The 12,850-nt window shown below is 35.4% G+C and overlaps 1 protein-coding gene across 1 annotated transcript in view; it reads right to left on the bottom strand.

The window, feature by feature from the left end:
• The window catches only part of LOC111052721 (chondroitin sulfate proteoglycan 4-like), a 70,184-nt gene that overhangs the window by 32,482 nt on the left and 24,852 nt on the right, over nt 1-12,850 (bottom strand). The window contains exons 9-12 of the mRNA XM_039420228.1: nt 11,280-11,513; nt 8,101-8,283; nt 5,546-5,716; nt 720-865 (exon numbers count right to left, since the gene is read on the bottom strand). Coding sequence (XP_039276162.1) covers nt 720-865; nt 5,546-5,716; nt 8,101-8,283; nt 11,280-11,513 — 734 coding nt within the window. The remainder of the gene's footprint in view (nt 1-719; nt 866-5,545; nt 5,717-8,100; nt 8,284-11,279; nt 11,514-12,850) is intronic.

Below are 12,850 nucleotides of genomic sequence, written 5' to 3'. Positions count from 1 at the left end.
CTGAATTGCTATAGATTATTCTTGAGAAGTATAAAAAATGAATAGTTTACTGTTTTTCATCTTTTTTCGAGCAAAGAGAACTGGTAAATGATGTTCTATGACCGAGAAAAGTGAGGTCTAAGATTGAAGTCGACGGTTTTGTATTTTTCTTTATGTATGTTTATAATTATGTTCCGCATTTACGGCGAAACGCGGCAATAGATTTCCATGGAATTTGACAGGTATGTTCCTTTTTAGATTGAGCGTCGATGTATATATACATTTTTTTGGAAATTTTGTGGATAATATAAAGGGAAAAGGAGTTTCCTTCATACGCCAATATTACCGTAAAAATCGAAATACAGAATTATAAATTATACAAGATAAAGGAGCCTCCTTCATACGCCAATATTAGAGTAAAAATCAGACTATAGAATTATTCATCATAAATCAGCTGACAAGTGATTACACAGATGTGTGGAGAAGCCACAATTGCTGAATTTCCATAAGGTCTATAGTTTCAATCAGGCACTTGTGGATGAGAATACTGCGTGAGGTCTACTGTTCATAGAACTAATAGTATATTGAGATTTGAAGATGTGAGAGTTCAGTTATGGATTTCAAATGATTGTCAATAGAGTAATCAGCTCCAAAATAGAATGAATCAAGAGAAGATAACTTGATAATTTACCTCATATGTGATGCTTTTATGGTCGACAGACAAGGGTGTTGTCGAATACAAGAGATGCTCAGGCGTGAGTGTTGCTTCCAGGGTCTTGTCCAATACGACCAACGTATTATGCACCTTCTCCAAATGGAGATCCGTGAAAGTCAAACGGAAATCATACAGCGTTGTCGGCTGAACATCCAACACCGATACACGAAACTGGAAACAGTGAAACACAACATAGAATGAATTCAAAATTTACACTTTTAAAGCTCAGAAAAACAAGAAAATTCTCAATTAAATCTATATTGGCATAAATACTACACCTTTACCAATTGTATTTTCAAAAAATATCCATTCAATTTTAGAAGATATCAGTTGTATTTTGAATAGTAATTTTTAATTGAGAAAACATTATATAAAAATTAGAACAGTGAATTTTATTTGAGAAGTAATCACATGCAATTGAGAATAGTCATTTGTATTACAAAATGTCAATTGTAAATGAGAACTATAAATAAATATGCATATGCATTCATAAGCCAATGTTGAAAAAAATAATTTTACACTTAATATGTCAAATACTAATGGAATCTAGTAAGTTCTGGAGCCACTGACATGTCTTTTCTCCAGCATCATGAACTTCTGTCAGCCCTCCATGGTATGAGTGTTGTGGACACTCAGATATTAGGTGATACATTGATTGAATTTGTCCACATTGACACAGAGGATCAGAGGTGTATCCCCATGCTGTCATCAGCTCAGCACACCTTCCCACCTGCGTTGAGGTTAAGGTCCACACCACTCACTACATCTCAGCTGGGTGCCAGGGACATTGGGTCATATGAATAAAGTTGAGCATTTGCTTATACTTCTAAAATATGGAGCATTTGCTTCATTTTCTATGAATAAACGTGAGCAAAACCTTTTGCTCATGCTCATCAAAAAAAAATAGTTTGAGCATTTGATAGATAGATAGATATATTTCTCGATCCATGAGACATCTATAGATGCATGAGATCACGTCAAAATATTAGAACACATACATAATAGAGTACTAGTCAAATTATTATGCCTTTATGGTTTCAATGGTTTTTATAGCATTACAGGTCTATGCTGGATTCAGGCAGCTCAAAAAACTCGTCAACATGATAGAAGGGGTTAGCGCAGAGCCACGTGTGTAGAGTTTTTTTGAACTCTATGGTTCTCATGTCTCTAAACTTGAGGGGTAATTTATTAAATAAACGTCTACCCATTATCAGATGGCTGGACCTTAGCCTTTCCAGACGGACAAAAGGAATGTTGATGTCATGACTATGTCGAGTATTAATCCCATGAACGTTCGATCTACATTGGAGCGTTTCTTTACACTTATGAGTGTGAACAAGGCTACTGAATATTTATACAGATTCACCACCGTAAGAAGCCTAGCTTAACAAAAAAACAGAGCCGACGACGCAAACACAAGCGGTGCCCCCTACTTGCATATTTAGCGCTTCTGTGAGCTATAAAAACAAAGTAAGGCTACAAAAGCGAATCAGCTGATGAAAAATCTTTAAAATACGTGAGCATTTGCTCCAGAGTTCAGGAGCATAAGGTAAGGGTATAAGGTACAGCTTATTCATAAAAAAATGAGCAAATGATTTTGATTCTACCTTTTGCTCATGAGCAAAACCTTATGCTCCATGCTCTTGCTCATGAGCATTTAATCTGGTTCTATTCTTATGGGCCAATGTCATTAGGGTCATCCACAAAACCTTTGTTCCTAACCTCTCCCTGCAACCATCTCAGTCTCCATAACTACTTCGCACTTCGTATTTCTTCCTGCTCATCAAGTCTCAAGTATCTTCTTGACTTGAGGCGCCTTGGTGGAGGGTTAGCCAAATCTCTAGAGACTGGGAGACCCTCATGAATGTGTTGCAACTGGGAAATGAACTTGTTCTTCTTCTCAAGCCTTCTGAGATCTGGAGGCATGATGATACTTATGAGAACTTATCAATTGAAAATGAGAAAACTATCCACTTGTGTTTTATATTATTATGTTCTACCTTATAATCACAACTACTGTACTGCTCATAATCTTAGCGGAAAGCAATCCTGTGTTCCAATTTATGATATTGTGAGCAAGAGCAGCAGGGTTATTAATTCAATTTCTGAACTACAACTGACATCTTCTCAATTAATAATCACATCTCAAATTGAAATGATACTTTCTCAAATACAATCAATTGACGTTCTCATTTACATTTGACATTTTCTCAAATACTAATGACTATTCTGAATTACAATTGATACCTTCTCAAATTCAATCGGAAAAGGTGTAGAAAAATGCTGTTAAATCAACTTGAAACACATTGGTTGAGTTCAAAGCCACTGATCGGTGAGTGAACGATGAGATCGGTGAGTGAACGTGGCTCTGAATAAACCACTGTTTGGTCGTTGAACGATGCATAGACTCACATGCAGCGCTAGTATACTTGCAATTGAAATCGGCCATTGAGGGGACAACCTGGAAGATTATTACATACTAAAGATCTTGAAGATCTTTGTAATCTATACAGAATGGATGGTTGCGTTCAAAGCCACTGATCAATTCCATCGTGTTTTTTTTACGTTCAGTAAAAAACCTGATCACAGATGAACCACAAAATGGAAATTCAGCTAGTATCCTGACGCCAAAATTCGCCATCTTGAAAGAAAGTGTAGCGGTAGTAATATAGCGGTAGTTTTGATTTCTATAGTGAAGTCCACGTTATAATGGCAGGGAATAAAGATAGAAGAATAGCGATGCCGATTCTCTGCATTAATTATATTTATACACTGTCAAAAACATAATTGGCATCGTTGTGGACCTAGAAAAGGATAGTACCACCGGCTATGTCGAATGATAGACAAGGATAGCAAAACCAAAGTTGATCAAATACTGTCATTATAACGTGGACCGCACTATAACAAGATGATGCAGTCATGTGTCGTGGTCTTGGTGCACTCAAGTCTTGGTTAGATTGATACTTTCCATTCTGTATGTATTCTGTGGCTGAACGGTTGTTCATGAGTCATGACTGACAGATGTTTCGTCTGCTGCTTATATTTGTGAACAAAACTAGAACCTATCTCATTGTATAACCAATTGAAATGAAAAACCATCAAGTGATTAGAGTTGTTTAAAATGCTTTCGATAATATTTTAAATGTTATTGAATTTAGGTGATCATGCATTTCTGTGCTCCCAAATACATTATAATGGAGTCCCTTATAATTGTAAACAACCTCCTATTCAGCCATGTATGTTTAGGTTCAGCTACTCTGTTTACGTTCTTTTCCATCGGTAGATAAGTAGGATGAGCTGATCAGTGAACGAACCGGATATGACGTTTTTTTATTTTTTTATCAGTTAGACCAAAGACCTTGAAGAGGTATAAACTCACAATGCCTATGCCTTCCCAATGCTAGCCCTTACTTGAAATTAAAGGCTGCCATTGAAGTATTTTAGCGCGAGATATTATGTAATATATATATATTTTTGTAATATTATAGATTACACAAATCTTCAAAATTTTTAGTATGTGAATATTTGTTTAGCTAAATACAGTATACCTATAAAGTAGTCCCTGGTGCCTCTAAACAAACCATTGCCATAGATATACTGGCAGAACAAGGCTATGCAACTGAAATGTTGCAGCAAGCCAGAGATATTATCAACCATCCAGAGCGGTACAAAAAAAGCTTTGCAAAGTAGTACTTGTTCTCTCAATGGCGTCAACTTAAGGAATTATATGCGTTTAAAGTTGTGGCCATAATAGGAAAACGCCCCTGTAAAAAGTTGCGAAATAGAAGCCGACCCTTACAGATGATTCGGGAAAACAGCTTCCTTTCAATTTATTATATTAAATATTATTGTATTTTGTGAATATGTGTTTAGTAGATCAGTATCTTCCAGGTTGTCCCCTCAATGGCAGATTTCAATTCGAAGTAAACTAGCGCTGCATGTGAGTCTATGAATCTTAAATAGTCCAGGCGCATTGAACATACATGAGAGAGGCAGAGAATTTGACTTATTTGAGAATTTCAATTATTAAGGCTTGAGAGTTGGAAAATCGTGTTCAGCGACCGAAAATACATAAGATAGCGTTCCTGAAATACATAATTTGAATGCATAGACTAGTAGGAGCGATGCGATAGACAGGCCATTACGCGCATTAATCATGGGGGAGGACCGCGCCGCAGCGTAACAGTGCTACTTATCCCCCTCCCACCGCCGCATCTATGATCGTAACCCCCAAACTATATATATCATTGGATTCAGCAAGAAACGGCCTACAACGTTTATTGGGAGCCTTTCCTCTAAGTCGGCTAATTACTTGAATATTCGAGAAATAACAAAAAGTCCATAATAAAAAAATACATTTTCGAGATATTTTATTTTTTTACGGAAAAACTATGCGGTTTATCGCAAAAATGTATAGGACCACATTGAAAGCCGTTGTGTGTACATAATATGAGAAAAAATTAAAAGCTGTACTTTGAATAGTAACTGCAGGACAGGCGATTTTATAAACGCGCGTTTTTTACAACTTACCCCCCTCCCCCCCAAGCTGTCGACCACCTTGGGACGTGACGACATCGAGTTTCATATACACTAAAGACCCCCTAACAATAATCCGAAGTCAAATTCTCTGCCTCTCTCATGTATGCTCAATGTAAGCCAGCGCCTGGACTAAAAGGTCTTCGAGTTAGACCAAAGAGTGCCTCGTTCAGAGCCATGTTCACTCACCGATCAATGGCTTTGAACGCAACCATTGATCATGTTAGAAAAATTTTCTGATGGAATAAAATTGAGATACAATAACTATAATTTTGAAAGACACAATAATTGAGTTGGTGGAATGTGGAGTGCTACCTTGAAGGTGTCCTGCGACGGAGTGCCCTGACTGTGCTTGTATCGCACTTGGCCCATGGCCAGATGCTGGGAGCTGAATTGCACCACATTCTGCCACGTCGTCTCCTCCTCATCCTCCTCCTCCAGCGAGTGCTGCCGTTGCAGCCAACCAAATTCCGGCAATTGCTCCACCTACAGTCACACAATTCAGTCATGTATTCCAGATTACCTATCCATTTTGATGATACAAATTTATCTTTTTCTAAAGGTTATTGGAATTAAACTGATTATACCTCAAATTCATTAAAATAACGAGATTCCAGTTTCAACACAATTGTCAAGATTAGATTAACTAGTTAGATTGATCACGAGGTTTTTTTAATGTACAATCTTCTACTCCAAAAACTTGTGTCAAATTTTATAATCGAGGGAGATTTATTCACATGCTCGATCTCTACAGCTGAACTTTACAATAGTTATTTGTGCAACTAATGCGCAAAGTAACAGTTTGCTGCACCGAAAGAAACGTTTACGCACGAGCCGTAGGCAAGGGCGGAATGGTTTCTTGAGTGCAATAGAGGATCTTTGCGCACGTATTTCACATTAAATTTTTCCTACAGTTATCATTATATATAAAAAATGGGTAATTATGGGTAAAATTCCATGAAATCCATCAAATGTTTTTCTGTGTAATTTTATTATTAATAAAAACTTAATTTATTCAAAATAGAATAATAATAATAATAATTAAATTATAATGATTAGTAATTCAATTGAAAATTTATCTGACTGCTTGAAGGGGGTTTATCTTACGTAAGCATTGAAATGACTATTATCAAGGCACATAATGGCAAGGCAACGTCGTTCTCCACTGCCATATTTTAACGTGGACCACAGTCAGTGTTACCAACTTAATTTTGATTTTCCTGCACTGGTGCTCCATATAACCTACTAACTATTTTGCGTTGTCATGCTGCAAATCTGGAGTACGCAAAGTAATACTTTGCGCACTAGAGCGGAAAAGTGATTCTTTGCGGCCTGCAGAAATGATCACTTTTCAAGATATCTGTAGGAAAAAATAATTTTCAATAGAAATATCATGCAGCCAACTAAATGCCGACAATTGCTCCACCAAACACAATTTGTATAGAGGCATCAGTATTATGTAATCCCATAGGGTGTTCGCATAGTGAGGAGGTGAAACGTAGAGTTAAGAAGTCAAGGTCGAGGTACAGGTACCTCAATGTAACACTTCTCACCTCTACGTCTACCTACTGATTAGGGTGAAAACATGTGGAGCGGCAAAGGAGACTTCAAGCCCGAGAGTGTTGAAAATAATGCAAGTGTATACATGAGTCAAAACATACCGCGCCTTTTATGAAGGACACCATTTGATATAAGCATTATTGCCAACACTCTCAAGTTTGAAGCTACCGTTGCCGCTTCACTATGCTCTCACCTCAAGTCACAGTTGAAATGAATCGAACATCAATACGAATCATGAATTTATCCAAATGTAATTCAAAGTGTAATTGTGTATCTTTCAATGAAAAGACGAGGATAAGAAATTGACAAGGATTAGGAGATAACATATAAAACAAGGATAATATATAGAGTACTACAAACTTGACTTGATGACAGTATTAATAAACAGGAAATAATTAACTCTGAGATTGACATTTTGACCAAACGGGAAGAATATATCAGCTGTGCTAATAGTGAAGTTGTGTTTCTTTTCTGGCTAAAAATTACTCAAAAAATTCGAATTTGTAGAGATTTGAGTGGAATATTTTTGTTTTTAATCAGTTTTTAAATATCAAAATTCAAAATTTTTAGTTTAGTCATTAGTTTTGAAGAGGAAATTGAAATTTTTGAAGTGAAAGTGAAATCTTAACCTTATTCTTTGTTGAAACTTTCATTTGTAAAAATTTGGGAGAAGACAGTTTTGGGCTATGCCTGTTGTTTTCTCCCAATCATATTATATTTATTATAATTATGATTTGTAATTGTCAATGAAATAAATAATAATATTTTTTCTGAGTTGTTGTGGAAATGATGTTATTGTAAGTATTGAAATAAGATGGTCAAAAATTGTTTTATTAAAACAATTTGAGATACTAGTTTTTCTAGTTTACTTCATTTCAATCTACTCAACTCTTGGTTTCACTAGTTTACTAGATGGTGTAACAACCGAAACTAGTATCTCAAATTGAATAAGTTCTAATAAACTTATAAGTTTTAATCTTGGACCAGTTATAGAATAGACACGCTGGGAAGTCTATCCTCTGAAGCCAACATCTACTGCCATATCACTATATCGTGACGTCAGCATCGGATAGAAAACTATCCGCAGAGTTTGTTCACATTGTTTTCTATTCGATGCTGACGTCACGATATGGTGATATGACAGTAGATGTTGGCTTCATCAACTTTCAGTATGAATATACAATGGACCGTGTCTATTTCATAACTGGTCTAAGGTTTTAATAAACCAGTGGTTTTGACAATATTATGTCGTTTTCTTTTTATAAGGAAGAATTGACCTTGAGGTCGACACATTTTGCTATAAAACTCACCTGATAGAGAATCTGTAGCGTCGGATCGTCGGCGTTTGTGGTGTAGCTGAGGTTGGCAGCCGTGATTCGCACCCACGAGTGGTGAGTGAGCACTACACCCGTGTTGTTGGCAGGCCTGATCACCAGCGGGAACACTGAGATGCGCAGAATGGCAGCTGAACTGGTCTCCATACCATCAGACACCTAAAAAATCAAATGCAATAAAAATAAGATAAACTCACAATTAGCTCAACCAACCAGAAATTATTTCAACGAAATGTTGCATTGCACGAATTTTACGTATGAAACTATAAAAAAGACTTGTGCCCGGTAGTACAAAAGCCTGTAAAAATTTAATCATGATTAAATGCTACGAGAACAAATTAGAGAGGCTTTTTTGAAAAGGAGGACAAATTAGAGAGGCTTTTTTGAAAAGGAGGACAAATTAGAGAGGCTTTTTTGAAAAGGAGGACAAATTAGAGAGGCTTTTTTGAAAAAGAGGAGAAATTAGAGAGGCTTTTTTGAAAAGGAGGACAAATTAGAGAGGCTTTTTTGAAAAGGAGGACAAATTAGAGAGGCTTTTTTGAAAAAGAGGACAAATTAGAGGCTTTTTTGAAAAGGAGGACAAATTAGAGAGGCTTTTTTGAAAAGGAGGACAAATTAGAGAGGCTTTTTTGAAAAAGAGGACAAATTAGAGGCTTTTTTGAAAAGGAGGACAAATTAGAGAGGCTTTTTTGAAAAGGAGGACAAATTAGAGAGGCTTTTTTGAAAAGGAGGAACAATTAGAGAGGCTTTTTTGAAAAGGAGGAGAAATTAGAGAGGCTTTTTTGAAAAGGAGGACAAATTAGAGAGGCTTTTTTGAAAAGGAGGACAAATTAGAGAGGCTTTTTTGAAAAGGAGGACAAATTAGAGAGGCTTTTTTGAAAAGGAGGCTTCTCTGATTAGCTCTCGTGGAATTGAATCACGGTTGATATTTAACAGGATTTTGTGCAACTGGGCCTTGGAGTTGTCATTAAAGAGTTTGAATGAATATCAATCCACAAGTATGTAGAAATACTTCTTGCCCCATCCAATACAGATTCAATATTTGCACTTTGTTATAGTTCAGACACTGTGTTACTTGAAAATATTTGAAAAAAACACTTACTATTTGTTGGAGTATTGAGGAATGCATTTCACTCCTGAAGAGGAGCTTCATCAGCCTGATGAAGTCTGATGAAGCTCCTCTTCAGGAGTGAAATGCATTCCTCAATACTCCAACAAAAGTAAGTGATTTTTCAAATATTTACTAGTAACACAGTTTCTGAACTACAACAAAGTTATTATATAGTGTTTCGTCATGGAAAGCAACATCAATTTCAACATTTGCATCAAATTCTAATATAACAGAAGAATAATGTTCATAAAACAAGTAATTTATTCGACATGTAGCAATAACTTTCAAGTTTTTTTTTATCTATAAGCCTACTCATTTGAATGACCAATCAAGAAAATATTAGAATTGAATTTATTAAATAATTATTAAAAAGTGAAAGAGAAATGTCTCTGAAAGACATTGTAATAAGAGAAATAAATATGGAGGATTTTTGATTCCACCTTTGCACATTAAACTTGAATTAAACATGTAAATTCATAAAACAAAATAATACTTGTAGCACCCTTTATTTATTAAAAAAACTTAAAATAGTTGAATAACTAGTTTCGGTTTACACCATCTTCAGGTTCTAAAATAAAAGCATACATTTATTTTAGAACCTGAAGATGGTGTAAACCGAAACTAGTTATTCAACTATTTTAAGTTTTTTTTTTAATAAATAAAGGGTGCTACAAGTATTATTTTGTTTTATTAATTTAAAAGCAGCCCATTTCAATAAGTGTTTTATGTAAATTCATATATTTTCATCCCTAATTTTCCATTTAATAAGCCTTTGTTAAACTCACAAATATTTTTAATCTTGCAAAATAATTATAACAATTAAAATTTATGACTTTGGTTTTTCAAATAATTAAAAATATGAACAAATTATTGAAATGATCAAGAGAGAAACAGCAGGCTGGACCTAAAACTATTTCCCTCCTCAATTTAATTTGAATGAGTAACATGGCCCGGTATAATGGCAGTGTTTGATTGGCAATGGTATTGCCATCCTTGTCTATCATTCAACAAAGCAGATAGTGCTACCTCTTTCTGGCTTTGGTCCGTTGCCACATTGCTTTTTAACAATGTAACAAAATATTTAGGCCTAATCTTGATTATGAAAATTCATTATGAAATCAATGAAAAATAAAATGTATTGCTTGATAAAATATAATTGATTATTTTTAACGAGAATGAACAGTTAATGTTACATCAATAAACCGGTATCAGTTACCCTCCATAGAAGGCATTGACAAGACAGAGGATCGGCGACGTTATTCTTCTATCTACTTTTGGTAGAGAGTTAGTGGGGAGGATATTTTTAATATTCTTTCCGAAGAATGGACATTGATATGTCCAAAGCTCCGCCAATTTATGTAGATGCATAACAATATGATTATTATCTATAGTTATTATATTACAAACTGCTTTTTCATATCATATACAGTTCAATAATTATTTTCTTATTCTATATTATGTAAATTCATCTATAATTTTTCTGTATTGTAAGCTATTGTATATAAGTGTATAAGCCAGTATATATTGTAATCTACATAAATAAAGTACTCAATCAATCAATCAATCAATCTTTCTCCACTGTCATTATAACGTGTACCTAACTATAGGAGACAGGTATTTTGGCACTGGACGTACACTTACACCGTTGTGTAGTTTTTGTTTTTTTCAATTTTTGTGATTTTGTGCTCAAAATATCATACTAAATCGATCCCAACCAAAAATTTGATGACAGGTATTTTGGCACTGGACGTACACTTTAGCCCTACACAACATCTTGAAGAAATTGAAAAAATTATAGTGTATATGTGGACATTTGAGACTCATGAGCTTTATATGTGTTGTGTATCTGCCATACCCTAAATAATAAATAACTATAGGAGAAGAGTGATCTCAAGTAAAAAGTGATCACTCTTAACTCCTAGTTTAGATTTGGTAGATATTCCAGTTTGAGCTCGCCAGTAGCTCGTGTATGAATGCTTACACGAAATTAGTTATGAAATTTGAATTTGAATTTTGAATTTGAATTTAAGGGCAAAGATCTCACCTGCAGAGGTAGTTTAAACTCGCCGGTAGCTTGTGCATTGTGCGCATAGTAGAGCAGACCGCTGTTGATGTCCGCCTGTGTGAAGGAGGTTAGAGCTGTTCCGGGCTTCTGCGCATGCTCTATCTGCCCGCCGATCTCAGGGCCGCCACTCAGCACGCTGTACATGAGGCTCGCCGCATCGTTGTCAGGATCGGTCGCATTCAGTAGGTCTTCAGTCAACTGCTTTCTTGTGCCCTGTACAAATTGTTACTTTCAACATCACCGTTATTCTGACCAGATTGTTACTGTTTTACATAAATCGTTACTTACAATACCATAGCTGCTCAACATTATTGTACGAAATAGAAATCCAATATATTACTAGTTATATAGTAAGTAAATCGTTACGATACCATAAACGATCCATATCACTAGAAAGATAACAAAAAACAAGCAATGCTTAAAGACAACATGGGGTTACGGTTACGCATATAACCCCAACTTTAAAATATCTAAAAATTCCTACTAGATCCATTTATTACACTGTTTTTCATGATCATCCTTTCAAGTATAATCTTTTGATGTCTCTTAAGTGAATTTGCGAATTTCATTAATGGGATGAATATAGATTATATCAAATAACCTAATGGCCACCAAATTTGATACTTTTTACAGTAGCTCAGAAATAACCATAATTTTCTATTTGATTGTGATGATTTGTATCCAATCTGTGAAAAAACATGTTAATAACGTGTCAATGAACTATAATTATCAATTTGGAAAGGTCTCAATTTGAAAAAAGAGAGAGTCAACCAATATAAAAAAGAAGTGCGTTAGTGTTTTATGAATTGATCATAATTGCTAGAAAACATGAAGAAACTAAAGTAAAATGGGTCGAATGGGAGAATCTTCAAAAATATGATATAACTAGAATCGAAAATAATAATAATAATAATAATACGATAGCATGTCCAGAAAGTAAGTTCAGTTTCAATTTATATCCGCTACAGCGCTGCGATCGCAGTTCCGCACATGTGCGGTAGACGCTCTGTATCAAGGAGAAGAAACGTGCGCCATTTGGAGATCGCTGTCAGCCAAGTACGTTTAGTTGTGCTTGTTTACAATGTCAGTGTTGATTGAAAATCCCGCCGCTTGTGAAATCAGGTCTGTGATTCGTTTTCTGAATGTAAGGAAAGTGAACCCAAGTGAAATTTATCGGCAAATTTGCGATGTTTATGGACAAAGTGCAATGAGTGATTCAATGGTGAGAAGATGGGTCCGTCAGTTCAATGACGGACGTAGTGATGTGCTTGATGAAGAACGAAGTGGGCGTCCATCTTTGGTTACAGAAGAACTGGTTCACGCGATTGATGACAAGATCCATGAAAACCGAAGGTTTACAATTAGTGCTCTCGCTATGGAATTTCCCCAAATTTCACGATCACAAATGCATGAAATTGTTACCGGAAAACTGAAATTTCGACAAGCTGAAAGAAACTGTTTCCAACTGGTTGAAGACACAGGCGGCAAATTTCTATGAAGAAGGCATACAAAAACTTGTGCCACGCTATGACAAATGTCTGCAAAATTTC

The sequence above is a fragment of the Nilaparvata lugens genome, chromosome 2, assembly GCF_014356525.2.
Source record: "Nilaparvata lugens isolate BPH chromosome 2, ASM1435652v1, whole genome shotgun sequence".
Classification (NCBI taxonomy): Eukaryota; Metazoa; Arthropoda; class Insecta; order Hemiptera; family Delphacidae; genus Nilaparvata; species Nilaparvata lugens.
Note: the sequence above shows the minus strand (reverse complement) of the source record. Positions and strands in the feature narration are given on the sequence as shown.